The following is a 27,269-nucleotide window of genomic DNA, read 5'->3' as shown; positions in this document are numbered from 1 at the left end:
AATATATGATTCTCTTTGATGGAAAAGAGGAAAAAAAAGTAATTGCTGGATAGAAAACTGACTCTACAAAACTGTCTTTAGAGTTTTCTTATTCACTTTGAGTGTCACATATATGTTTGTAGTACCAACCCACACACAACACGCGTGCGCGCGCACACACACACACACACACATACATTAAGAGAGTTGTCTTATTTGAGGGGAAAATGTAGTCAAATGGTGGGGTGTTTTGGGTTTTTTTTTTTTACTGAATTGACCAGTTAATTTAGAAAACACAAAGCCTGTCAAAAACTAGTTGAAATACCTAGGATTAACTACTCTACTACCTAGAGTTTTATACAGAAGACAAAAGAGTTTTATACAGAAAATTGTAAGACACTGATGAAAGAAATCAAAGACAACATAAACAGATGGCAAGATATCCCATGTTCCTGAGTTGGAAGAATCAATATTGTGAAAATGACTATACTACCAAATGTAATCTACAGATTCAATGAAATCCCTATAAAATTACCAATGGCATTTTTCACAGAACTACCACAAAAAGAATCTCACAATTCATATAGAAATACAAAATACCCCAAATAGCCAAAGCAATCTTGAGAAAGAAGAATGGAGCTGGAGGAATCAACCTTCCTAACTTCAGACTATACTACAAAGCTATAGTCATCAAGACAGTATGGTACTGGCACAAAAAAGAAATATATAGACCAATGGAACAACATAGAAAGCTCAGAGATAAAGCCATGCACCTATACATGCCTTGTTTTTGACAAAGGAGGCAAGAATATACAATGGGGCTAAGATGGTCTCTTAAATAAGTACTGCTGGAAAAATTGGACAGCTACATGTAAAAGAATGAAATTAGAACACTTCTAACACCCTACACAAAGATAAACTCAAAATGGATTAAAGGTGTAAATATAAGACCAGAAACTATAAAGCTCCTAGAGAAAAACATAGGCAGAACACTCTATGACATAAGTCACAGCAAGATCCTCTATGATCCACCTGCTAGAGTAATGGAAATAAAAACAAAAATAAACAAGTGGGACCAAATTACTCTTAAAAGCTTTTGTGCAGCAAAGGAGACTATAAACAAGGTGAAAAGACAACCCTCAGAATGGGAGAAAATAATAGCAAATGAAACAACTGATGAAGGATTAACTTCAAATATATACAAGCAGCTCATACAACTCAATACCAGAAAAACAAACAACCCAATCAAAAAATGAGCTAAAGATCTAAACAGATATTTCTCCAAAGAAGACATACAGATGGCTAATAAACACATGAAAAGATGTTCAACATTGCTCATTATTCAGTTCAGTTCAGTTCAGTCGCTCAGTCGTGTCCTACTCTTTGCGACCCCATGAATTGCAGCATGCCAGGCCTCCCTGTCCATTACCAACTCCCAGAGTTCACTCAAACTCACGTCGGTGATACCATCCAGCCATCTCATCCTCTGTCGTCCCCTTCTCCTCCTGCCCTCAATCCCTCCCAGCATCAGAGTCTTTTCCAATGAGTCAACTCTTCGCATGAGGTGGCCAAAGTACTGATCTCCTTTAGAATGGACTGGTTGGATCTCCTTGTAGTCCAAGGGACTCTTAAGAGTCTTCTCCAACACCACAGTTCAAAAGCATCAATTCTTCAGCGCTCAGCATTCTTCACAGTCCAACTCTCACATCCATACATGACCACTGGAAAAACCATAGCCATTATTAGAGAAATACAAATCAAAACTACAATGAGGAGTCACCTCACATTGGTCAGAAAGGCCATCATTAAAAAATCTACAAACAATAAATGCAGGGAAGGGTGTGGAGTAAAGGGAACATTCTTGCACTGTTGGTGGGAATGCAAATTGATACAGCCTCTACAGATAACAGTGTGGAGATTCCTTAGAAAACTAGGAATAAAACCACCATATGTCCCAGCAATCTGACTCCTAGGCATATACCCTCAGGAAATCAAAATTGAAAAAGACATATGTAATCCAATGTTCACTGACACTCTATTTTCCAAAAGCTAGGACATGGAAGCAATCTCAACATCTATCAGCAGAGGAATGGATAAAGAATTTGTGGTACATATATAAAATGGAATATTACATAAAAAGAAATACATTTGAGTCAGTCCTAATGAGGTGGATGGACCTAGAGCCTATTATGCAGAGTGAAGTAATTCAGAAAGAGAAAAACAATTATCATATACTAATGCAATGGCACCCCACTCCAGTACTCTTTGCCTGGAAAATCCCATGGACAGAGCAGCCTGGTAGGCTGTAGTCCATGGGGTCGCTAGGAGTCGGACACGACTGAGCAACTTCACTTTCACTTTTCACTTTCATACATTGGAGAAGGAAAAGGCAACCCACTCCAGTGTTCTTGCCTGGAGAATCCCAGGGACGGGGGAGCCTGGTGGGCTGCTGTCTATGGGGTCACACAGAGTCGGACACGACTGAAGCAACTTAGCAGCAGCAGCAGCAGCAATGCATATATACATATGGAATCTAGAAAGATGGTACTGATAAACCTATCTGCAGAGCAGCAAAGGAGACACAGACATTGAGAACAGACTTACGGGCACAGCTGGGAAGGGAAGAAGGAGTGGGTGGGAGGTATGGAGAGAGGGAGAGAGTAACATGGAAACATACATTACCATATGTAAAATAGATAGCTAATGGCAATTTGCTGCATAACTCAGGGAACTCAAACCAGGGCTTGTTAACAACTTAGACGAGCAGGATGGGGAGAGAGGAGGGAGGCGTGTTCAAGTAGGAGGGGACAAGGGTAAGCCTATGGCTGTTTCTACTGGTTTTTGGTAGAAACCACTGTAGTACTATAAAGTAATTATCCTTCAATTAAAAATAAACAAATTTTTTTTATTTAAAATTAAAATAGTTGGAGAAATACCTCACAGAAAAAAATCTTCAAGCAGACATATATATTATAACCTAATATTAGAAACTATAGCACCTCATTTGAAAAACAATTACTAATCAGTGTGCTGGCCATTCAAAGAAAGGTAAAATTTATTCCATATAAAGCTGACATGTTGTTGGGAAGGGCTCTTTACTCTAAGGCTCTAATTGAAGGTAGTGAAAACTAATTACAGACCTGACCGAATTCACATAGCAAGGATGAGAACAACCCAAAATTATCACCTGTAATTTTCAGATAACTAAAGGAATCCTCCCTCTTTGAGCTTTGAAAGTTGTAACAAATTAATCAAGAAATGAACTGCCAACATTTATAATGTTCATCTGAATCTGCAAAAGCATATTAAATAAATATTGATATTCAAAGTAACCATTTAAAACTGTTGGAGTAGCCAAATAATAAAATTCTGCATACCAAACATTAAAACTATGAGGGAAAAAAAAGTCTATTAGTCGGTAATTATTAAGTCAAAACTGGCAATAATACTTTCTAAACCTGTATGATTTTATGCACAGAATGCCTTCCAAAAGGCTAAGTGTTTATCCTACCATTCCTAAGGCATTCAGGAGTGTAGCAACTGTGGAGCTTTCAAAGTGCATATTATAGCCAATTTTAGATGATTAATGCTCCTCTGAGATAAGAGAAAGCAAAGAAAATGTTAATTTAAGAAGCTGGCACAATGTTGATCCTGTCTTCCTGAAAAGCACACTCAAGATTTAAATGAAAAATACAGGGGAGTTTTCTGCACTTAGGTCTTCTTAACCACACATCTGCAGCTTTCTTTTTTCTGGAAATTCTTATATCTTTAAATATACAAAAAGAGCATGAAACTAGCATTACTGACATCTCTAACTAACATATCCATGCAATACTCCACTGCCTGAAACCTTGAAAAATAAGATTTCATGGGACATTTTCGTAATTTATATACCTACTAGAAAAAAAAGTAAATGTAAAGGGATGTATATGTGCAAACCAAACATTTTTAAAAATCATGTATCATTCAAGATTTCATCATCTTAATAGATTTTGCTTTCCAAGTTCCAAGCATGGGTTAATCTAGATAATATATCCTTGAAATCCCTTTTGTGATGCTACACAAACAGTGACTACTCAGTAGAAGAGTTCTGAGTGACTCAACTACCTACCTAAAATATCTAAAGAACAGAAAGATTATCTAAGATTATCATAATGTTTGACACCATGGTGAACTGAACTGGCATTTGCTCTTCTTTAGAGAACTTTTTTTTCAGCTTCAAATGTCACATGGCTTGATGTGGCCTCATTACTTTGCAGGCACATAAATCGTCTGTGTGCAGCTGTTGCCGTTTAGTTGCTCAGTCATGTCCAACTCTTTGCAACCCCATTAACTATAGCCAGCCAGGCCTCTCTGTCCATGAGATTTCCCAGGAAAGAATACCAGAGAGGGTCACCATTTCCTTATCCAAGGGATCTTCCTGACACAGAGACTGAACCCGTGTCTCCTGCTTGGCAGGCAGATTCTTTACCACTGAGCCACCTGGAAAGCCCCAGCGTGTGTGTAGAATTATTTTCAATTGGAATATGGCAGTTTGGGGCAAAGGGTGGAATTTTAAAACTCACCTCTGAAATGGAACCTAAAGAGAAATCTCGGATATTTTGAAATTTTAGAAAAGAAAAGAATAGTAAAAGAACCTCAGTGAGCTAGATCCTTTAAGAGGTAATAAAACAACACAATTCTAGTATGGTCCTCTGGTGAGTTTTTGCATGATGCCTAGGATTATGATACATTAGCCTCAGGAGAAAACACTAAAATGCGTTCATGTACTACATGCCATTTCCCAAGAGAATTAACTACTGCCTTCATTCTTTACAACCCAAATCTGTTTTCATAAAACATCGACACCCACTACATTAAAACCTATATGTTTTCTACAAATTTTCAAGAAGAATCTTTCCATTGTTTCAATATTTTATATCTGCAATAATACTTGGTAATGACTGAAGCAGCAATGAGGTGGCAGTGTTCATTGTCGGAAAGATGAGTAATAAAATCATCAGCGTACAAATGATTTTTTAATTAGGTTTTAATCTGTGTATTTAGAGAAGTTATTTCTGGGTGAATTCCACACTGATAATTTTTATCTTGGTGCCACAGCTGCAGTCACTAATGGCAGATGCCATGGACACCCTTGAAGGAAGAAGAAACGATAAAGAACGTGTGTGGAATACAATTCAAAAGGTAAAACTTTCAGCTGAAGGGAAAAAAGATATTATTCTCAAAGAAAATATGCATTTGGGGTCAAATCTGTTTAAAGATGAAAAGGAAGTTTCTCAGCTTGTTTTATTGGTGGTTTTCTTTTTAAAACAAATGCAGCTCTCTCCCTGGAAGTATAACCAAGATGAAATGTGGACATTTATTTAATTTGTTCCTTCAGGTCTGCTGCATTTCTGACTGTGGTCCTATACTTTTGGGGTCTCTTATCATGCTCATTTTCATGTTATATTTTCATTATCTGCTCCCTCATTATTGGTTATTTTATATATTTAAAGCCCCTTCATCAATGTTTCAATTTGCTCCCCAACCCTTTTCTCCTGTAATTGGCACTTGAGGAATAATGCATGCATTTCAGGGAACTAGAAGAAAACTAGCACGTTGATGTTTGGGGTGAAGAAATGACATACTGGTTGTTTGAAGTTGGAGAACATCTCTTCATTGGTTACCTGAGTTACACAAAACAAGCCCTGAGATGCACCTGGCCCCAGGTACTCAGGAGACTTGTGTGATACCACAAGTAGGAAGGATACTCCTACTTGTGGTATCACAAGGATACTCCTTCTGACAATGTAGGAAGGAGTAGTGTTGGTTTACAGTCCAGATGAAAGTGATAAATTCTGATCAATGTACTCCCCACTCTTCTGCTGCTGCTGTTAAGTCTCTTCAGTCGTGTCTGACTCTGTGCAACCCGGTAGACGTCAGCCCACCAGGCTCCACCATCCCTGGGATCCTCCAGGCAAGAACACTGGAGTGGGTTGCCATTTCCTTCTCCAATGCACGAAAGTGAAAAGTGAAAGTGAAGTCGCTCAGTCATGTCTGACTCTTTGCGACCCCATGGACTGCAGCCCACCAGGCTCCTCCGTCCATGGGATTTTCCAGGCAAGAGTACTGGAGTGGGGTGCCATTGCCTTCTCCGACCCTCCACTCAGTCTCCTCCAATCATGGTAAGAACCCGCAAAGGGAAAACTGGTGTCAGGAGACGTGAGAAGAAAACAACTGTTCCGTTTAAGAGGTAAAGTCAGCCAAGAGGGATTTTGATGCATTTGCAGAAATGTGTCTCTTCTGTAATCAATTCAGAGAACCTGAATTTAATGTATAAAACATTGTATATGAATGTATAGAACAGAATGTGAGTGTATAGACCAGAAATCAACTGAACTCATCTAATAGTTGTTGAATATCTACTATGCCTGAAAGATTACTGTGTGTAATGGACCTTTTGCTGGGCAAGGCAAACACAGCCCCTACCTATATGGGCCTTACCACCTAGGAAAGAAGCAGCTACTTAAACATTTATAAATATTATATTTTAAAAGTATATGTTCAGTGATTATGGGAACAAATAGAGGAATATAATCTGGTCTGAGAGGTCAGAAAATCCATCTCTGAGAAAGTGGTATTTATAAAACATTCAAAAGATAGTAGTAGCTCTCTAGATGAAAAGGGAGATTTATACACAAAGAGAAAAGCTTGTACCAAGAATGCTAAGAAAGCATGGTAAAATTGACAAAGGAACAACAAACATGGTTTAAAATGAAGTGCAAAGGCAGGAGAAATCAAATCACAGGCCTTATAAATTATGTTCAGGATTTAGAATGTTTCAGGAAGTATTTATGTGGTAAATATTTTTGAGACATTTCTAGGGCTGTAGTGGGATAACAAACTGAGGCTACAGAAATCTGGGGAGGTCAGTTATAAGGTGGTAGCATGATCTACTTTGGTAGGCACAGAGATGGAGAGGAACAGACAGATATAAGAAATATTCAGGAAGCAAATCCACAGGCCTTATTTACTGATTGCATATGGGAGTTTAGATGACAGAAAAAGTTAGAACAATGCTCAGACTTTGGGCTTGAGCCACCAGGTGGGGAATAGGGAGAGGTTTGCTGGTGCAAAGGAAGGAAGGAAACACTTCAAAGAAGCAGCTTTGGGCTGAAAACAAACACTTTCAGAGTCCACAGAAAGCATACCAGGCATTTGAAAAGGAAGTTAATATACAGGGTGGTTAACTGGGTATGAAAATTTAGGTAACTGAAAAGGAAAACAATTTATCACAATGGAACCGTTAAAAGAAACAGCTACTATCCCTTAAGGGCTGAAGAATCAAAGGGAAGAGATTGCAATTTTTGAAACTTGGAGTTGGGACCCGCTGGGCCACAACTCAGATCTCCTACTTAGGAGGTGCTGTTTAGCTGGTGCCAGTGTCCCCGAGCTTGGAGGAGGGGTCATTAAAGACTTCTGAGGAGGGGGCATTAACTCACTGTTGCTGATGGGGAGGGAAGGAAAGCAGTTTTAATGGAGGTTATTTGGCAACTTTTGGAAAAACTAGATTTCACAGCTACTACAGAAAAGAATGTATATTTCTAGAGCAAAGAACCTTTACTGAATAGATGCTCACAGGAACCCCAGGAAGACAGGAAGTCTGCAGTCCTTTCTCCCTTGATTTTACAGTGTCCCTCTATCGCCCCCTGTTGATGGAGACAAAGAGCGGGCAAAACAGAAATGGAGTTTACAGAGTTCCAGCCCCAGCATCAAAGGGTGAAAGTGAAAGTCACTCAGTCTTGTCCAACTTGTGACCCCATGGACTATACAGTCCATGGAATTCTCCAGGCCAGAATATTGAAGTGGGTAGCCTTTCCCTTCTCCAGGAGATCTTCCCAAATCAGAAATCAAACCCAGGTCTCCTGCATTGCAGGTGGATTCTTTACCAGCTGAGCCACCAAGGAAGTCCAAGAATACCGGAGTGGGTAGCCTATCCCTTCTCCAGGGGATCTTCCCAACTCCAGAATTGAACTGGGGTCTCCTACATTGCAGGTGGATTCTTTACCAACTGAGCAATCAGGGAAGCCCCATTGGGGTTAAGGGACAAAAGGCCAATAACTGGATTTCCCTGGTGGCTCAGACAGTAAAGAATCTGCCTACAGTGTGAGAGACCTGGGTTTGATCCCTGGGTCAGGAAGATACCCTGGAGAATGGAATGACTACCCACTCTTGTATTTCTGCCTGGAGAATTCCATGGACAGAGGAGGCTGGTCGGCTACAGTCCAAGGGGTTGCTGGCACAAAAGATCATTGAAGTTAGGGTACTGCAACTAGGGCAAGATATCCAAGATGAAATACAGGAGTCTGGAGTTCTGAATAGAAGACTGAATAGAGAGAGATATTTCTAAATCATTGGCAAACTGGTGATAACTGAAATCATTTGAGTGAGTGGCATGGCAGAGAAAGAGCAAATAATGAGAAAACAGCTTTGAGGAGCACATTTCAAATTTAGGAGGAAAACTCTACAAAGGAGACTAAGAAGGAATGATAGGGCAAACCAAAGTTAGAGGTAAACCAAACCTAAGGCTCATGGGAGTCAATCAATATAATTAAATATTTGTGCTTAACAGAAAGAATTGTTAGCACAGAGGGTAGCAAACTAGAGCCCATAGGTCCAAAACCAACCATGTACTTATATTTGTAAATAGAGTTTACTACACATAGCCATGCCATTCATTTAAGTATTATCTATGTCACCTTGGCCAAGCTGAATAGTTGCCATGAAGACCATATAGCTCACAAAGCCTAAAATAGTTGCTATCTGAAAAGTGAAGTGAAAGTGTTAGTCACTCAGTTTGTGTCTGACTCTTTGTGGTCCCATGGACTGTAGCCTTCCAGGCTCCTCTGTCCATGGTATTCTCTAGGCAAGAATACTAGAGTGGGCTGCCATCCCCTTCTTCAGGGGATCTTCCCCACCCGGGGACTGAACCTGGATCTCCTGCATTGCAGGCAGGCTCTTTAGCATCCAAGCCATCAAGGAAGCCCCCTACACAAAAAAAAGTTTGCTGTACCCTTGTACCCTGGCTTAAACCAGTATCCCTCCACGAAATATTTGCATTTGTACAGTAAACATATATATTTACAAATCCAAGCGATAACAGAATAGTCCAATTATGAAATTCCAGCCAAAAAGGGGGAAGAGGGATTGATGTTTGTCTACACCTGCCTGTACTTTGTAGGCAAAGTTTCACCTGACCCTAAGCTGGTGATCTGATGTCCACATTCACAGGAGAACTTAGCCAGCAGCTTCACACTTTGTCCTCACTGCAGTTACTCTACTGCTGTGTTAAATATCATCCCAAATATAGTGCTTTAGAACAAAATTATCTGCCACAGGTCTGTGGGTTGACTAGACTCAGCCAGGTGGTTCTTGCTTGCTATCTCTCCTGCAGTTCAATCAGATGACTTCTGCGCCTTGGGCTGGAGTCACCTGACAGCTAAAATGTTCTGGACTCTAGGATGACTCCCTCATATGGTTGATATCTGATATTAGTCAGCTGAGACATTGACTGGAGTGGCTAAATATGGCCTCTTCATGTGAATTAGGCTTTAAATAGCACAAGAGCTGGGTTCCAAGAGGAAGTATCTCAAGAAAAAGGAAGTAAAAGCCATCAGTCTTCTAAAAGACTAAGTCCAGATCTAGGATAGCAACTGTCACCACATTCTATCGATCAAAGCAGTCATAGGCCAGCCCTGAATCACAGGATTGGAGAAACAGATTGCAGTTTTTCCAAGTGGAGTGATATGTACATTTGTGGACAGAATGAGGTGATAGCATTCGTCTTAAGAGATAAGCTTTAGCAGTGGAGCCATGGATTGGGGCCCCAGACTGAAAAACATATCTGCAAGCAAGCAGGAGTCAGGAGAATAGTCAAGTTCAAGGCCTCTGAGATTGGAACACCTCAGAACCACTCCACCCAACCACCGGGTAACTAGAAAGACTCACTGGTGAGCAGCCAATCTTTGCAAATTAAAAGCCCTGATAATGATCCCAGCTTTCTAAATGGAAGCTCCTGAGAGATCTTTAGGAAGATGTGAATGGGAAGGAACAGGGTGCCAAATTTTTCCCAAGGGCTTTTAATTTGGTTAATGCGACGCTACAAAGCATGATCGTATCACTTTCAGACGATTCCAGTAGCAAGTAAGTAATTTCCTTTTACTGCTACAGAGTTAATTTGCATGTGCAGAAAAAAAAAAATAATTAAAAAAAAAAGCTAATTGTACAAGCTACACTATGTTCTGAGCCCACTAGAAGTTGATATCAGCATCACCACCTCTGAGATCTGTTATCTGTAATAGAAACAGCTGTTGTACCTAATGAAAACACTTGAAATTTTCATCTGAAGCAGCAGAATTATAGCAGCACCTCCCAGTTCCATGGAGTTAAAGGGTCTGTCAGAATCCCTATTACCTAACACCATTTTCAGAGCTCCACTTTGTTATAGGTCTGTAAAAAGACTATCAAGATGAAATCTGATTCATGAGTGCTGACCTCCTGTCTATATTTTGTTATCTTTGAGATTTCTCTAAGGACCCAGAAAGACAAAGAGTGTGACAATTGTGTTTATTTTCCAATTCACCAGAACTAAAACACTGTATATTCTTCATAGAGTTTTAGGAAAGTGACTCTTGTTTTGGTTTGGCTTTACAGAATATTTCCTTTCCAGTAATTAACTCCAGAAAGATATATATATGTATGTTGGTTTAGCTGTACAAATACAAAAATAAGCAGATTATGTTTTTTAAAAAGGTGCGGTAAATTTTCTCATGTTGGAAAGTCCCTTGCCACAATAGGATTCTTTAAATAAGAGTATTACACTTTGCCTAACTTTAGTCTGTAACAAAAATATCTGAGAAAATACACCCTTTTGAATAACAGGTCCTGTTACCACACTGCTCATTCCTGCAATCAGTGTCAGGGGCAGACACTGTTCCTGACATTGGAGATACAGCCATGAAAAAGCAGTGCCCTCATGATATTTGCATTCTGCTAGAGAAAAGTAGGCAATAAACTATCTAAAGAAATATGGAATGTAAGTAACACATGCCAGGAAAGGAAAATGGAGAGTAGCAGATGATTGCGACTGCAATAGAATAGTCAGGGCAGGATTCGCTGAGGTGATGACTGAATGAATATCTGAAAAAAATGCAAACCATGCAAATATCTGGTGAGAAGCATTCCAAGTAAAGGAAACAGCAAATGTGAGACCCTGAGATTGGAGAGTGCCTACCAGGTACAAGATCTGCAAGGAGAGCAAGATGACTGGAGTAGAATGACAAGAGTAATAGGAGATGAAACGAGAGAGGAGAGGATGTCATGCCTTATCAAACAAAAACAAAAACTACTCTAAGCTGCTGAATTGAGACCACATTGAAGAGGGCAAGGGCAGAGTCAGGGAGTCTAGTTAGGAGGTAACTGCAGTGATACGGGAGAGGAATACTGGTGGCTTGAACCCTGAACCCAGTGGCTATAAGAAGTGGTCAGATTCTGTCTTCTATCCACAAGAAGAACAAAAGCTTATTTATAGGGAGGCTAATACAGTGAAAAAACATCCTGAACTAACATTCAGAGACCTGGGTCTGTCGCAAATTAGCTCGAATCCATGTCTTTTCTCCAGGCCTCAGTTTTCTCACCTGTAAAATAAGGATAATGAACTAAGATTCAAAATCCCCTCTCTGCTCTGAAAAACTGGGTCTTTTGAAAGTCAGACCATCAAAATGAAAGAAGAATTAATGTTTACTGAGCTCTTAATACAAGCCAACACTCTTATTCACTTTATATACACCAACTCACTAACCCTCACATAGGGTAAAAGGAATAATTTATTGTAAACAGAGAAGTTTAGCAATTTTCCTAAAATCCCACTGTTGGTAAGTGGTGGAGTCAGAATTTGATCTGACCTTAGAGCCTAATCTCTTTCTTGAGAGAAGCCCAAGCTTTGTGCAACTGAAAAAGCCCAACCAACCAGCATTATTTTATGTATGGCTGAGCATTCAGGTATGAGACCAAAAGGAGAATTATGGTGACCTCCAATCAAAGTAAAATCTGTCCAGTTTGTCTATCTTCAGTTCTTAAAATAAAGTTCTTTCAATCTGAGCCAAAGAGGTCACTAAGGAATTTTTGGTTTAGTCTCCCTCTGTAATCCACGGGTATAGGCTCCTCCTCAGCTGCTCCCTAGTTCTCCATCTATAACCAGAAACTATACAAAGCCTCAATCTACAAATTCTTGACCATGAATTCAGGTCCCACTTGTGAGATCTTAGGCAAATTACAGCCTACCGAGAAATACAGTGTCTTCACATACTTAATAACTTCAGGGTCTATGATTTTGTGTTACTGTGCATTGAATCCTAAGACTTATAATGCACTAGACCTGAAGGAAATAGAAAAAGGAATCTGTAGAAAAAGGAGTCTTTTTAAAGAAAAAAAGATGCCAACTGTTAAGTTGGAACATTCTTATTTCTTCTCACCAGAGACTCAGTTTAGAGAAACATTTAAGCAACACTGTCTACAATTCAGAAGACAAAGTTATTGGCTCTTCATTTACAAAGTCTAAATTTCACACTGCGAAGACCAAAATTTAATCTGGTATGACATGAAATATTGTCTTATTCTGATATGCCTCTAGATCTGATTTGAGACTAAATAAAGAGAAATAAAACTTTGTTACTTTAAAAGTAATGAGAGATACTTCGGCATCTAATCATAATCCTATGAATTTTCATGAGAAAAAAATGCTACCTTAAAATTTCAAATAATAAAATATAACCCAGTACATCATAATCCTTCATGAATCCAACAAATGGAGTTTAGGTGGATATCTTTAAACTTTAAAGCTTAAAGCATCCATGTGAATTTATTATAAAATATTTAGCTTTGGGGGTTCCTTTTTATCTCAAAATCTTAACTTATAAATCATACTCACTGTCAAACAGAAATGACATTCATTGATTCACTCATTTGCTTTTTAAGATAAAAGGGGGATAGAATTGTATATCACTTAGCAACTCTGTTCTATGCAAGGCTGCTGACATGGGCAGACCATGCAGGGGAAAGCACAAATTGGTGAGATGGGCTGGGGCAGTTAACCAACCAAGAGGGAGAGAAAAGAACAAATCGGAGCACTTTGTTTACTTTCCACATTAGCATTCAAACCTGAGTATTTCCAGCAACTCTGCTGAGAGAGACTACACGTGTGGCACTATCTGTCTTTCATTGGCCAGGCATCTGGGCTGACTAATACGCAGTTGGGACGTGCCGTTGTGTCTGTCTGACAGGACTGCCTTCTTGTCAAAGATTCAGCAACCATATCACTCATTTGCAAAGCAGTTTTTCCAGCAATCAGGCTTTTCCTGTGTGTCTTGTTCTTTAAGGAGTCTCCACAGATTTACTGCAATTTGATTATGAATCTTTTCCGCTTCTGGTTATGGGCTTCTTCATTAGCATATCCCCAAATTCCTTTACGGTGTGTGCTCTGAGCACTGCTAAGCAGTTTCGTCCATGGCATAATGCAGATCATGCACAGAAACCCAAGTGCTCTTTTGCTGACCATGCTGAGGGGAAGGAGGCAGGGAGGCAAGGCCCAAGGGGCTGAAGAGGCCAGGTGCCTGGAATAAATAAATCATTGCAATTCCTGGGACAATGAATCTGTGCCAGTAAGTGTCTAAACTGGCAACTGTAGTGGAGGTGCCTTTACCAAAGCACTGGCAGACCCTCCTGACTGTGGTCCGAGGCTGAGCCCTGCAACTGTCAGACCTGGAGGGAGGACCTTCCTCAAACAGCAAAGCCACGTCTAGCCTGGCAAGCAGAGAAAGCCGAGAACCTCAGTTCTGGACATCTCCCCTGGCCACTGTGCAACACTCCAAATATTGATACATGGTGAATTTCAATCACCACTTAAATCGAACAAAATCTTTCTCCTCTGACTTAAAGGAAAAAGTATGTGGTTAATTTGTTAAACATTTTCAGTAGCTGCATTTGCTAGTCACTCACTTTCCACCTGTATTCGGCCTTTCCTCCAAAACTGAGAATATCTCTCATATACTTTGTTGGCTAAAAGTATTCTGAAACTTTGATGATTTTGCAAGAAATTTCTGCAGCAGAAACATTTCTGTGTAGGAGTCGGATCTATTATGGCTCTCATCTAGGGAGCATGAATCTAGAAACTGTGCCTCTTTAACCAGGAGTTTATCAAGGGTTAGACAAAACTAATCAGCCATTGATTAGGTCCTCACATACTTAATAAAATACTGTGATATCCAACAAATTCTTAAACTATGTTAGTCTGTTGAAAGTTTGCTTTTGAATAACTATTACAATGGAAACAGGCTATAGAAAAAATTATTTCAGCTAAATAATGTGATAAAAAATGAATAATGTGGTGATGACAAATATCATCAATGATGAATACTGATCTCTTAGTATATGTGAAGCACTTCAAGACGTTATCATATTTAATGACTGCAACAATCCTATGAGAGATGTCATTATCTCTCCTTTGGAAAATGAGGGAAAGAGCTTTGTAGAATTAACAAGGAAACAAGCCTACATTGAAGGGACAGTGTTTGGTTTTGAATCAAGTTTGTTTGGGTCAAAGGTTCTGTTCCTAGTCATTAACTAGAACACTAATGTTAAACCAAATCCAGCTACTAAAATTTAATGGTGCAAAGAACACTGCCTGACCCAAGCTCAGATTCTGTAAGACAACCAAGAAGACAGTCTTTGAATCTGCTTTTCAGCAGTGAGTGGCGATAGCAGGATTGCAAGCCATCCTATTCTAGATCACAGCTCACAGAACCAGATGATGACTTACCCAGACTGCTTTGCAGCAGATGCATGACCAAAGCTGAAGCATGGTACCCACTAGCCCCTGGAACATGGTACTCTTATTGTCCTCCTTGACCATGTCTCCCTTTATAGACCTATCTGTTTAGGTTGCTTTGAGAGCTTACCATTTTCCTTCTTCCTGCAACAGCAGAACCCCACGAGAACAGCTTGGAAGTCTGGTCATTCCTGTAGTATTTCTACTATGGCTTACACTTTCTGGTGCATTAACTAAGCACTTTGAAATGCACCAGGATCTCCATGAAAGCACAATTTCAGAAGTACATATTCCTGTGACCCCTGCAGACCTTACCTCCCAGCACAGAGGCATATGTTCGAGACTGGCCAGCACATTGTTTACTCTTCCTCTTCCAGGAAGCCCTCCCTGCCTGTCCCATTAGTGAGCTAATAACATAAGGAAGTGACTAAAACAGAAATTGGAAATACTCATATTACTCCAAACCTACTAGTATTTTTATCTCTGTAAAAACTTTTCTAAACACATCTTTCAGAAGTTCAGTGAAATATTCTGGGGCAAGGGAGGGGAGCATATATCTCAATGTCATTTGAACTGAAGAGTGAGTTTGCCATTCATTCTAAAAGTTACTGTCTCTAAATTACCTAAGTATCTCCTTTGCTTGGCAGCCAGCAATGTATAGGTTAAGTTGCAATCCTTTGTAATTCTGAAGAATAACAAAATATTCAGCTTACACCACTTAGTAGCTAAATGAACCATAGGACATCTTCCATTCTGTATTGAAAGTAGGATTAACAAGTTCAGAGTAATTGACTTGTGGCTCATTCAGTAATTTATAGTGGGCTCATTAGACCTTTCATCTTTTGGAGAAGGGCAAAATAAAACTGCCTTTACATGCAGCCCTAAAGGAAGGTATGGATCATTTATCATTCTGATTACAACTTTCTTAAAGTGTACATGTGGAGGAAGGAACAACACCATAATCTAAAACACACACAAATGCTACAAGCACCAACACACCCGTATCTCTTAGCATCATCAAAACTGTGTGTGTAAAACATATGTGTGAAGTGAAGTCACTCAGTCATGTCTGACTCTTTGTGAACCCATGGACTGTAGCCTACCAGGCTCCTCAGTCCATGGGATTTTCCAGGCAAGAATACTGGAGTGGGTTGCCATTTCCTTCTCCAGGGGATCTTCCCGACCCAGGGATCAAACCCAGGTCTCCCGCATTGTTAGGCAGATGCTTTACCATCTGAGCTACCAGGGAAACCCTATAACTGCTTAAACGGCTTTTTGCTGGATAAGAGATTCTGGAGAATATGAGGTGGCTAGTGAAATTTGGACCTAAATTAGAGAGCCTAACCCAGAGACAGGATAAAGTTAGTCTTTCTTATTGAATTTGAAAGATAATCGAGAAGCTTTTAATTTCCTAATACCTCTGATGGAGAGGATACCCCCTTCAGCCTCTTTCACTTCATCATAATGATAAAAATATTTAGAAGCAACTGGGAAAACAGATTCAAGAAATAAAAATACATCTTCCTGAGGAATAAAGGTCAGAAATTATTTTTTTTAAAGCCATGATGGGAGGACTTCCACTTACAGGAATATGGAAGAGACATGCTTTTCCCTATTCCTCACATTAAGCACAACTTTGGACATTATATGTAAAACAAATATAAGACACTGAAAGGTGGGATGAAAAGAGAAATGACCTAGAGTCCTGAGCAATAACATGGTGATGAGTTCACTGGATTTTCTTTTATTTACTTATTTTTTTGCTTCAGACATTCCACACTTGATGATGAAACCTAGTAACACAGAAACAAACAAAACAAAAACCCCAACAAAATCCTGCTCCCTCCAGCCAAAGGACAAGGAAAAAGGCAGCCTGTGCTCAGTACTCAGTTGTATCTAACTGTTTGCAACCCCATGGACTATAGCCTGCCAGGTTCCTCTGTCCATGAGATTGTCCCGATAAGAATACTGAAGTGGGCTGCCATTTCCGCCCCCAGGGAATCTTCCCAACCCAGTGATTCAACCCAGGTGCCCTGCATTGCAGGCAGATTCTTCACCTCTGAACCACTGAAGATGGAACGCTCTTAGGCAAATAATCATTCTGCTCCAGCCAAACACCACAGGGGGGGAAAAAAAAGGAAATCCAAACCCCCATCCACATCAGCAAAGCCCAAGTAAGGAGTTAGAATTCTACCTTCATTGGGCTATAATAAGGTGTTTCAGCCTTCCCACCCTAAAAGGTTGGTGTCAAAGAAACCAAATAGGGAGGCTGAATGTTCATCCCCACTAGGTATGGTGTCAGAGGAGGCCTAGTAGATGGTCAGGATTTTCACCAGCCCCCAACAATCATGAGCTTCCCATCTCAATGTGACGTCAGTGAAGGCCACATGAGGAGTAGTGATGAGGTACTGCTAGAGAGTTATCAGTGCAAACATAGTGAGGAGCTTGAATGTTTGAATGCTCATCCCTATCCGAAAGTAATGAGGAACCCCTTCCTCAAGTCAATGGAGATTGAGTGTAGAACTTGAACTTCTATCCCCACCTGTCAGTAATGAGGCAATGCCCCTCCCATCTTTTGCCATAGCATGGTCAGAAAAATTCAGCTTAAGCCGAAGACTTAAATAGGATCCAGATCTCATAATATTAGTACCCTAAATGTCCAGATTTCAACTGAAGATGACTCATCATACCAAGAAACAGGAAGATCTCAAATTGAATGATAAAAGACAATCAACTGATGCTAACATAAAGATGTTAGAGCTATTATAATTATTCTGACAAAGATTTTAAAGAGGCCATCATAAAAATGTCTAAGCTATTAGAAACATCTTAAAACAAATTGTAAAATGTCATCAGACTACACTACAAGGCTACAGTAATCAAAACAGTATGGTACTAGCACAAAAATCTAGCACATAGATCAATGGAACAGAATAGAAAGTCCAGAAATAAGCTCACAAATTTATGGTCAATTAATCTACAACAAAGGAGGCAAGAATATGCATGGGGAAAAACAATCTTTTCACTAAGTGGTGGTGGGGAAACTGGACAGCTACATGTGAAAGAATGAACTTAGAACATTTTATCACACAATATACCAAAATAAACTCAAAATGGATTGAAGACCTAAATGGAAGACTAGAAAGCAAAACTTCAAGAAAAAAACATAGGCATAACATTCTTTGACATAAATTGTAGCAATATTTTGGGATCTGTTTCCTAATACAAAGGAGACAAAAGCAAAAATTAATAAATGGACTCAATTAAACTTATAACCTTTTGCACAGCAAAGTAAATGTACAACAAAACAAAAAAGACAGCCTACTTCATGGGAGAAAAGTATTTGAAAATAATATGACTGATAACAGGTTAACATCCAAAATATGTAAACAGCTCATACAACTCAATATCAAAAAAAGAAACAACCCAATTTAAAAATGGGCAGAAGACTAGAATAGACATCTTCCAAAGAATACAAAGATGGCTAATGGGCACATGAAAAAACGCTCAACACGGTTAATCATCAGGGAAATACAAATCGAAGCCACAATGAGATCACCTGTCAGAATGACTATCGTAAAAAGAATACAAATAACAAATGTTGGTGAGGATATGGAGAAAAGAAAACACTTGTACATTTTTGGTGGGAATGTAAATTGCTGCAACCACTATGGAAAACTGTATGGAGGTTCCTCAAAAAACTAAAAGTAGGACTACCATATGATCCAACAATTCCGCTTCTGGGTATATATCAAAAATAAACCCATAAACATTCATTTGAAAAGATGCTCATAGCAACCCCAATGTTCATAGCAACATTATTTACAATAGCCAAGATATGGAAACAACCTAAGTACCCATCAACAAATGAATAGATAAGATGTGGCATATATATACATATATTCCATTGTGTGTGTATATGTATTTATGTATATTGATACATACTCAGCCACAAAAAAGAATAAAATTTTGCCACTTGCAACAATGTGGATGGACCTAGAGAGTATCAGATCAGATCAGTCGCTCAGTCATGTCTGACTCTTTGCGACCCCATGAATTGCAGCATGCCAGGCCTCCCTGTCTATCACCAACTCCTGGAGTTCACCCAGACTCACGTCCATCGACTCAGTGATGCCATCCAGCCATCTCATCCTCTGGCGTCCCCTTCTCCTCTTGCCCCCAGTGCCTCCCAGCATCAGAGTCTTTTCCAATGAGTCAACTCTTTGCATGAAGCGGCCAAAGTACTGGAGTTTCAGCTTTAGCATCATTCCTTCCAAAGAAATCCCAGGACTGATCTCCTTCAGAATGGACTGGTTGGATCTCCTTGCAGTCCAAGGGGCTCTCAAGAATCTTCTCCAACACCACAGTTCAAAAGCATCAATTCTTCGGTGCTCAGCCTTCTTCACAGTCCAACTCTCACATCCATACATGACCACAGGAAAAACCATAGCCTTGACTAGATGAACCTTTGTTGGCAAAGTAACGTCTCTGCTTTTGAATATGCTATCTAGGTTGGTCATAACTTTCCTTCCAAGGAGTAAGCGTCTTTTAATTTCATGGCTGAAATCACCATCTGTAGTGATTTTGGAGCCCAGAAAAATAAAGTCTGACACTGTTTCCCCATCTATTTCCCATGAAGTGATGGGACCGGATGCCATGATCTTCGTTTTCTGAATGTTGAGCTTTAAGCCAACTTTTTCACTCTCCACTTTCACTTTCATCAAGAGGCTTTTGAGTTCCTCTTCACTTTCTGCCATAAGGGTGGTGTCATCTGCATATCTGAGGTTATTGATATTTCTCCCGGCAATCTTGATTCCAGCTTGTGTTTCTTCCAGTCCAGCATTTCTCATGATGTAGTCTTCATAGAAGTTAAATAAACAGAGTGACAATATACAGCCTTTATGCTTAGTGAAATAAGTCAGAGGAAGAAAAATACTTTATTTTATCATATATATATATATGGACTCTAAAAAATAAAACAAATGAATATAACAAAAAAGAAAGAGAATCACAGATATAGAAAATAAACTAGAGGGAAGGGGATCAGCAAGACAGAGGTAGGGGATTAAGAGGTACAGACTACCATTTATAAACTGCAGGGATATTTTGCACAGCATAGGGAATATAGCTAATATTTCATACTATAAATGAAGTATAATCTATAAAAAAATTAAGTCACTATGTGACTTAATTTGTGACTAATATTGTATATCAATTACACTTCAATTAAAAAAAAATAGAGACAGACGACATCCCTGGTGGTCCAGTGGTTAAGAATCACCTTCCAAGGCAGAGGACACAGGTTCAATCCCTGGTCTAGGAACTAAGGCCCCACATGCATGGGGCAACTAACCTCACATGTTGCAACCACTAAGCCTAAGCACCAGAACTGAGAGCCTGCCTACCACAACTAAGACCCAACACAGCCAAAAATAAATAAATATCTTTAAAAAAGAGACAGAAACTCAGCAAAGAAATGGAAGACATACAAAGAAACAAGTAGAAATTTTAGAATTGCAAATACAGTAACCAAAATGAAAAACTTAATGAAGGGGCTCAACAGCCTAATGAAGAGGAAATAATCAATGAAATGAAGATTGTTGTTTAGTCACTACATTGTGTCCAATTCTCTGCGGTCCCATAGACTGTAGCCTATCAGGTTCCTCTGTTCATGGGATTTCCCAGGCAAGGATACTGGAATGGGTTGCCATTTCCTTCTCCAGGGATCTTCCCAATCCAGAGATAGAACCCACACCTCCTGCATTGGCAGGAGGATTCTTTACCACTGAGACAGCAGGAAAGTCTGAAATGAAGATAAAATAATACAAATTACCCAACTGGAACAACAGAGAAAATAGATCAGAAAATAAAATGAAAAGAACCTCAAGGAGCTGTGAGTCTATAACATCATATCTAACATTCATGTTATCAGAATCCCAGAAAGATAGGAGAAAAGGGATAGGAATGAAAAAGTACCTAAAGAAATAATAGCTTAAAATTTCCATAATTTGGCAAAAGACGGAAACTACAGACTGAAAAATTTCAGTGAACCCCGAATAAGATAAACTCAAATTCACACCAGGATGCAGCATGGTCAAACTTCTAAAAACTAAACACAAAGACAGATCTTGAAAACATCAAAAAAGAAATGATTCACTAACTATTAGGGGGAAAACAATTTGAATGACAGTGAATTTTTCAGTTAAAAAAACTGGGGCCAGAAAATGCTACACCCAATGAAAACAGCTTTCAGGAATTAAGAGGAAATCAAGACATTCTCAGATGAAGGAAAACTAAGAGAATTTGTCATCAGCCAACTCACTCTAAAAAAAAAAAAAAAAAGAGGCTGAAGAAAATTTCCTAAACAGAAAGGAAACAATAAAAGAAAGATCTTTAAAATATCAAGAAAAGTGAAAGAACACAAGCAAAAATATGATTAAAAACAGCAGACTGTCCTCGTCATTATGTTTGATGATTCAAGCAAAAATAACAACATCATTTAATATGATTCTAAATATACATGGAGTTCTGTGTTTGGTTCTACATATGAGGGGCTGGGAAGTCACCACTCTATCCTAAAAGTCAGTAATTCTTCTTGGATCGATGAGACAGTGGATGACACAAGACAAAACACTGCTCCAAAGACGGAAGAGACTAACGGATTAATACAGGGAGATATGGCTTTCTGGAGCAGAGACTTACAAGCAGAAACTGCTATGGGAACCAGTACTGGCTTTGTTAAGCTGGAATTATAATTGACAAATTGCTGGACACTCAGTGCAGACAACTCTGAGTATTACAAACTCTAAGGGGACCCAGTCTAGGAGTTATGCAATATTATGCAATTTACCTCCAGGAGTTAATGCTAAGTATCAGAGAAAAATCCCCTTGGGCCTCTGGAAGGAACCACTCTGAAATATACAAAAACACTCTTTCCTTCTTAGTAAGGCTTGCCCTCAGAAGAAACCAGTTAAACAGAGCATACCTTTTGGTGTATTATCAGGGCCTAAGTGACCTAGGAAAGGAAAATACCCAACTCCAGCCCACTCTAGCCATCCTGTCCCATGTAAGGAGGAGTAGGTGGGGAACTGAGGAACACTTGTGAAGTTCACAGTCCAAGGCATGGGTTCAGTAAAAGACTGAAATCTAATCTTAGAACTGTAGAATGCTTCCCCTCTCCTCACACTGTGTAGTTTAGTCGCTAAGTCCTGTCTGACTCTTGCGACCCCATGGCCTGTAGCCCACCAAGCTCCTTTGTCCATGGAATTTCCCAGACAAGAATACTGGAGTGGGTTGCCATTTTCTTCTCAAGGGGATCTTCCCAACCCAGTTATCAAAACCAGGTCGCCTGTATTGCAGGCGGACTTTGGCATCACAGGTGAATTCTTTACCAACTGAGCCACAAAGGAAGCCTTCTCCTCACATTCAGTTCAGTTCAGTTCAGTTCAGTCAGTCACTCAGTTGAGTCCGACTCTTTGCAACCCCATGAATCGCAGCATGCCAGGCCTCCCTGTCCATCACCAACTCCTGGAGTTCACTCAAACTCACGTCCATCAAGTTGGTGATGCCATCCAGCCATCTCATCCTCTGTCATCCCCTTCTCCTCCTGCCCCCAAGCCCTCCCAGCATCAGAGTCTTTTCCAATGAGTCAACTCTTCGCATGAGGTGGCCAAAGTACTGGAGTTTCAGCTTTAGCATCATTCCTTCCAAAGAAATCCCAGGACTGATCTCCTTCAGAATGGACTGGTTGGATCTCCTTGCAGTCCAAGGGACTCTCAAGAGTCTTCTCCAACACCACACTTCAAAAGCATCAATTCTTCGGCGCTCAGCCTTCTTCACAGTCCAACTCTCACACCCAGACATGACCACAGGAAAAACCACAGCCTTGACTAGACAAACCTTTGTTGGTAAAGTAATGTCTCTGCTTTTCAATATGCTATCTAGGTTGGTCATAACTTTTCTTCCAAGGAGCAAGCGTCTTTTAATTTCATGGCTGCAATCACCATCTGCAGTGATTTTGGAGCCCAAAAAAATTAAGTCTGACACTGTTTCCCCATCTATTTCCCATGAAGTGATGAGACCAGATGCCATGATCTTAGTTTTCTGAATGTTGAGCTTTAAGCCAACTTTTTCACTCTCCTCTTTCACTTTCATCAAGAGGCTTTTTAGTTCCTCTTCACTTTCTGCCATAAGGGTGGTATCATCTGCATATCTGAGGTTATTGATATTTCTCTGGGCAATCTTGATTCCTCACACTACTAAAGGTCTGTTTATAGCAGTTCCTTTTACCCAGTACCTCATGTCCAGCTATCAAGAAAATAATTACAAGACAAACCAAAAGGTGAAAAACACAACTTGAAGAGACAAAGCAATCATCAGAAGCAGATATGGCAGAGATGTTGTAATTGTCAGACTAGAAATTTAACACAACAATGATTAATATGCTAAGGGCTCCAATGGATAAAGTGGACAGCATATAAGAAAAGATATGCAATAATAATAGCAATAATATATTCAACTATGTATATATCTTAAGTATGTGTGTATATATAATACCTTTTTAAACTGAAAAAATTATAGAAATGGACAACCAATTAGTGGTTGCCAAGGGTTAAGGAGGTGGGGCAGGAGGAAAGTGGGTGTGGCTATAAAAGAGCCGCACAAGAGATCCTGTAGTAATGGAACTGCTCTGTATCTTGACTATATCAGTGTCAACATCCTAGCGGTAATATTCTACCAAAGTTTTATAAGATGTTACCATGGGGACAAACTGCATAAAGAATACACAGATTCTTCCTGTATTACTTCTTACTGCTGCATGTGAATCCACAATTATCTCAAAAGAAAAAGCTTAAAATATATATACTCCAACTTTCAGATAAATTATGCCATTAAGCATTGAAAATAAATTTTTAAAAAGCCATGATACATTAAGAACAAAGTGATAGCAAGATTTCATAATTGTACTCTAACTCTACACTAAATTTGTTTTACAAGTGCTATTATTATGGGGATTTTCAATTAGAAATTGGTAATATAGTTTAACAGAAGTTTTTTTGCATATTTTGTAATATATCACAGGCATCTAATGCCTTACATTTCCACATTGTACTTTTATGACTATCATACCAACATACAGAATTCACTAAATTAAAATGGAGAAATATGAGGCTATTTGTTTGAATGCTAGCCAAAAGCTAAAGGAAACTGCTGTATTATGAACACCAGAAACAACTTTGTTTCAGAAATTAAAGTTTATTTTAGAAATTAATTTCAAGCCTCTTTGAAAACAATTGTCATTCTAATAAGAATTAAAATTCAAACCATTTTGGATGATAAATATTTAAAAGCATTTGGTCTGGAAACTAAACTGGAAGACAGCAAGAAAACTAATGTTATGAAATCCGCTGTGGTGGATTAAATGGCTGTTTTGCCAAGAGGATTTTGATCCACATTGCAAACTGCTGGAAATACATCCTCCTTCTATAACCACCACTACAGTTGTAGAAACATGATATTTATTCCCAAAGATTCAATTATTATTTTATCTATTTTTTGTCTTCTTACAAGGCTTCTTTAAAAGCTTTATTTAAAAAAAAAATCCTTTGAGCACCAAATCCCTGAAGCATGAACATATACAAACCCCTATAAACATATTTAATTGTCTCTCCTTAATCCAGACTACATGAAATCCAATCAGAGAAGGCAATGGCAGCCCACTCCAGCACTCTTGCCTGGAAAATCCCATGGACGGAGGAGCCTGGTAGCCTGCGGTCCATGGGGTCCCTAGGAGTTGGACACAACTGAGCGTCTTCACTTTCACTTTTCACTTTCATGCATTGGAGAGGGAAATGGCAACCCACTCCAGTGTTCTTGCCTGGAGAATCCCAGGGATGGGGGAGCCTGGTGGGCTGCAGTCTATGGGGTCGCACAGAGTTGGACACGGCTGATAGGAAATCCTATTTCAAGCACAGTGTCTTCCTTCTTCCTGTAATTTACCCATGCATTTATGTTTGAGATCACGTTCCTCTCACTGCTATTACTCGACAAAAACCCACACTGTTTCCCAAGGTACATGCTAAGCATGTGCAGGGGGCACCAACAAAGCAGGCAACATAAACCAGCAGGAAAGTGAAAGGTAGAGATCAGCAAAGTCATGTTTGAGGAGAAAATCGGAACCTAATTGAGCTTTATGGCTTAGTACATACATCTTCAACTTACAATAAGGTTACATCTCTATAAACCCAACATAAGCTGAAAATACCATCAGTTGGAAATTACTTAATACACCTAACTTCTGGACATCACAGCTTAGCCAGGTCTACCTTAAATGTGCTCAGAACATTTACATCAGCTTCCAGTTGAGCAGGATCATCTAACACAAAGCCTATTTAAAATGTGTTGAGCAGCTCCTGTAATTCATTGAATACTATACTGAGAGTGACCACTAGAATGACTGTCTGGGGACAGGAGAATTCTAAGTGTATGGGTTAGGGACTTCCCCTGGTAGTCCAGTAGTTAAGACTCCATGTTCCCAATCTAGGAGCCATAGGTTCCACCCCTGGGCAGAGAAATAAGATCCCACATGCTACAGAGTAGTGTAGCCTAAAAAGTAAATAAACATGTCAGTGTTGATCCTCAGGATCCTATGACTCACAGAGAGGTTCGACTCACTGCTACCACCCAGCACTCCAAGAGTATCAGACCCTATAATCCTAGCCCAGGAAAAGATCAAAATCCAAAAGTCAAAGTATGGTTTCCAGTGAATGTATATCATTTCTGCATCACTAAGAAGTCAAAAAATTATGTCAACAAATTATGTTGATGCATCATAAATCAGGGATTGTCTATCAGATCAGATCGTCATTCAGTCGTGTCCTACTCTTTGCGACCCCATGAATCGCAGCACGCCAGGCCTCCCTGTCCATGACCAACTCCCGGAGTTCACTCAGACTCACATCCATCGAGACAGTGATGCCATCCAGCCATCTCCTCCTCTGTTGTCCCCTTCTCCTCCTGCCCTCAATCCCTCCCAGCATCAGAGTCTTTTCCAATGAGTCAACTCTTTGCATGAGGTGGCCAAAGTACTGGAGTTTCAGCTTTAGCATCATTCCTTCCAAAGAAATCCCAGGGCTGATCTCCTTCAGAATGGACTGGTTGGATCTCCTGGCAGTCCAAGGGATTCTCAAGAGTCTTCTCCAACACCACACTTCAAAAGCATCAATTCTTCGGCGCTCAGGCTTCTTCACAGTCCAACTCTCACATCCATACATGACCACAGGAAAAACCATAGCCTTGACTAGACGAACCTTTGTTGGCAAAGTGATGTCTCTGCTTTTGAATATGCTATCTAGGTTGATCATAACTTTCCTTCCAAGGAGTAAGCGTCTTTTAATTTCATGGCTGCAGTCACCATCTGCAGTGATTTTGGAGCCCAGAAAAATAAAGTCTGACACTGTTTCCACTGTTTCCCCATCTATTTCCCATGAAGTGGTGGGATCGGATGTCATGATCTTAGTCTTCTGAATGTTGAGCTTTAAGCCAACTTTTTCACTCTCTTCTTTCATCTTCATCAAGAGGCTTTTGAGCTCCTTTTCACTTTCTGCCATAAGGGTGGTATCATCTGCATATCTGAGGTTATTGATATTTCTCCCGGCAATCTTGATTCCAGCTTGTGTTTCTTCCAGTCCAGCGTTTCTCATGATGTACTCTGCATAGAAGTTAAATAAACAGGGTGACAATACACAGCCTTGATGAACTCCTTTTCCTATTTGGAACCAGTCTGTTGTTCCATGTCCAGTTCTAACTGTTGCTTCCTGACCTACAAACAAATTTCTCAAGATCAGGTCAGGTGGTCTGGTATTCCCGTCTCTTTCAGAATTTTCCACAGTTTATTGTGATCCACACAGTCAAAGGCTTTGGCATAGTCAATAAAGCAGAAATAGATGTTTTTCTGGAACTCTCTTGCTTTTTCTATGATCCAGCGGGTGTTGGCAATTTAATCTCCGGTTCCTCTGCCTTTTCTAAAACCAGCTTGAACATCAGGAAGTTCACAGTTCACATATTGCTGAAGCCTGGCTTGGAGAATTTTGAGCATTACTTTACTAGCGTGTGAGATGAGTGCAATTGTGTGGTAGTTTGAGCATTCTTTGACATTGCCTTTCTTTGAGATTGGAATGAAAACTGACCTTTTCCAGTCCTGTGGCCACTGCTGAATTTTCCAAATTTGCTGGCATATTGAGTGGAGCACTTTCACAGCATCATCTTTCAGGATTTGGAATAGCTCAACTGGAATTCCATCACCTCTACTAGCTTTGTTCGTAGTGATGCTTTCTAAGGCCCACTTGACTTCATGTTCCAGGATGTCTGGCTCTAGGTGAGTGATCACACCATCGTGATTATCTGGGTCATGAAGATCTTTTTTGTA

The 27,269-nt window shown here is 39.7% G+C and overlaps 1 protein-coding gene across 1 annotated transcript in view; it reads left to right on the top strand.

The window, feature by feature from the left end:
* Window positions 1-27,269, top strand: part of SPATA16 (spermatogenesis associated 16) — a 283,069-nt gene that overhangs the window by 244,908 nt on the left and 10,892 nt on the right. Inside the window, exon 10 of the mRNA XM_086318894.1 lies at window positions 5,080-5,163. Within this exon, the coding sequence (XP_086175020.1) occupies window positions 5,080-5,163 (84 nt within the window). The remainder of the gene's footprint in view (window positions 1-5,079; window positions 5,164-27,269) is intronic.

This window comes from Bos grunniens, chromosome 1 (genome assembly GCF_055505025.1).
Source record: "Bos grunniens cultivar Pamir isolate PY7600 chromosome 1, Bosgru_T2T1.0, whole genome shotgun sequence".
Classification (NCBI taxonomy): Eukaryota; Metazoa; Chordata; class Mammalia; order Artiodactyla; family Bovidae; genus Bos; species Bos grunniens.
The sequence above is the reverse complement of the archived record's forward strand: the minus strand, read 5'-3'. Positions and strand labels throughout refer to the sequence as shown.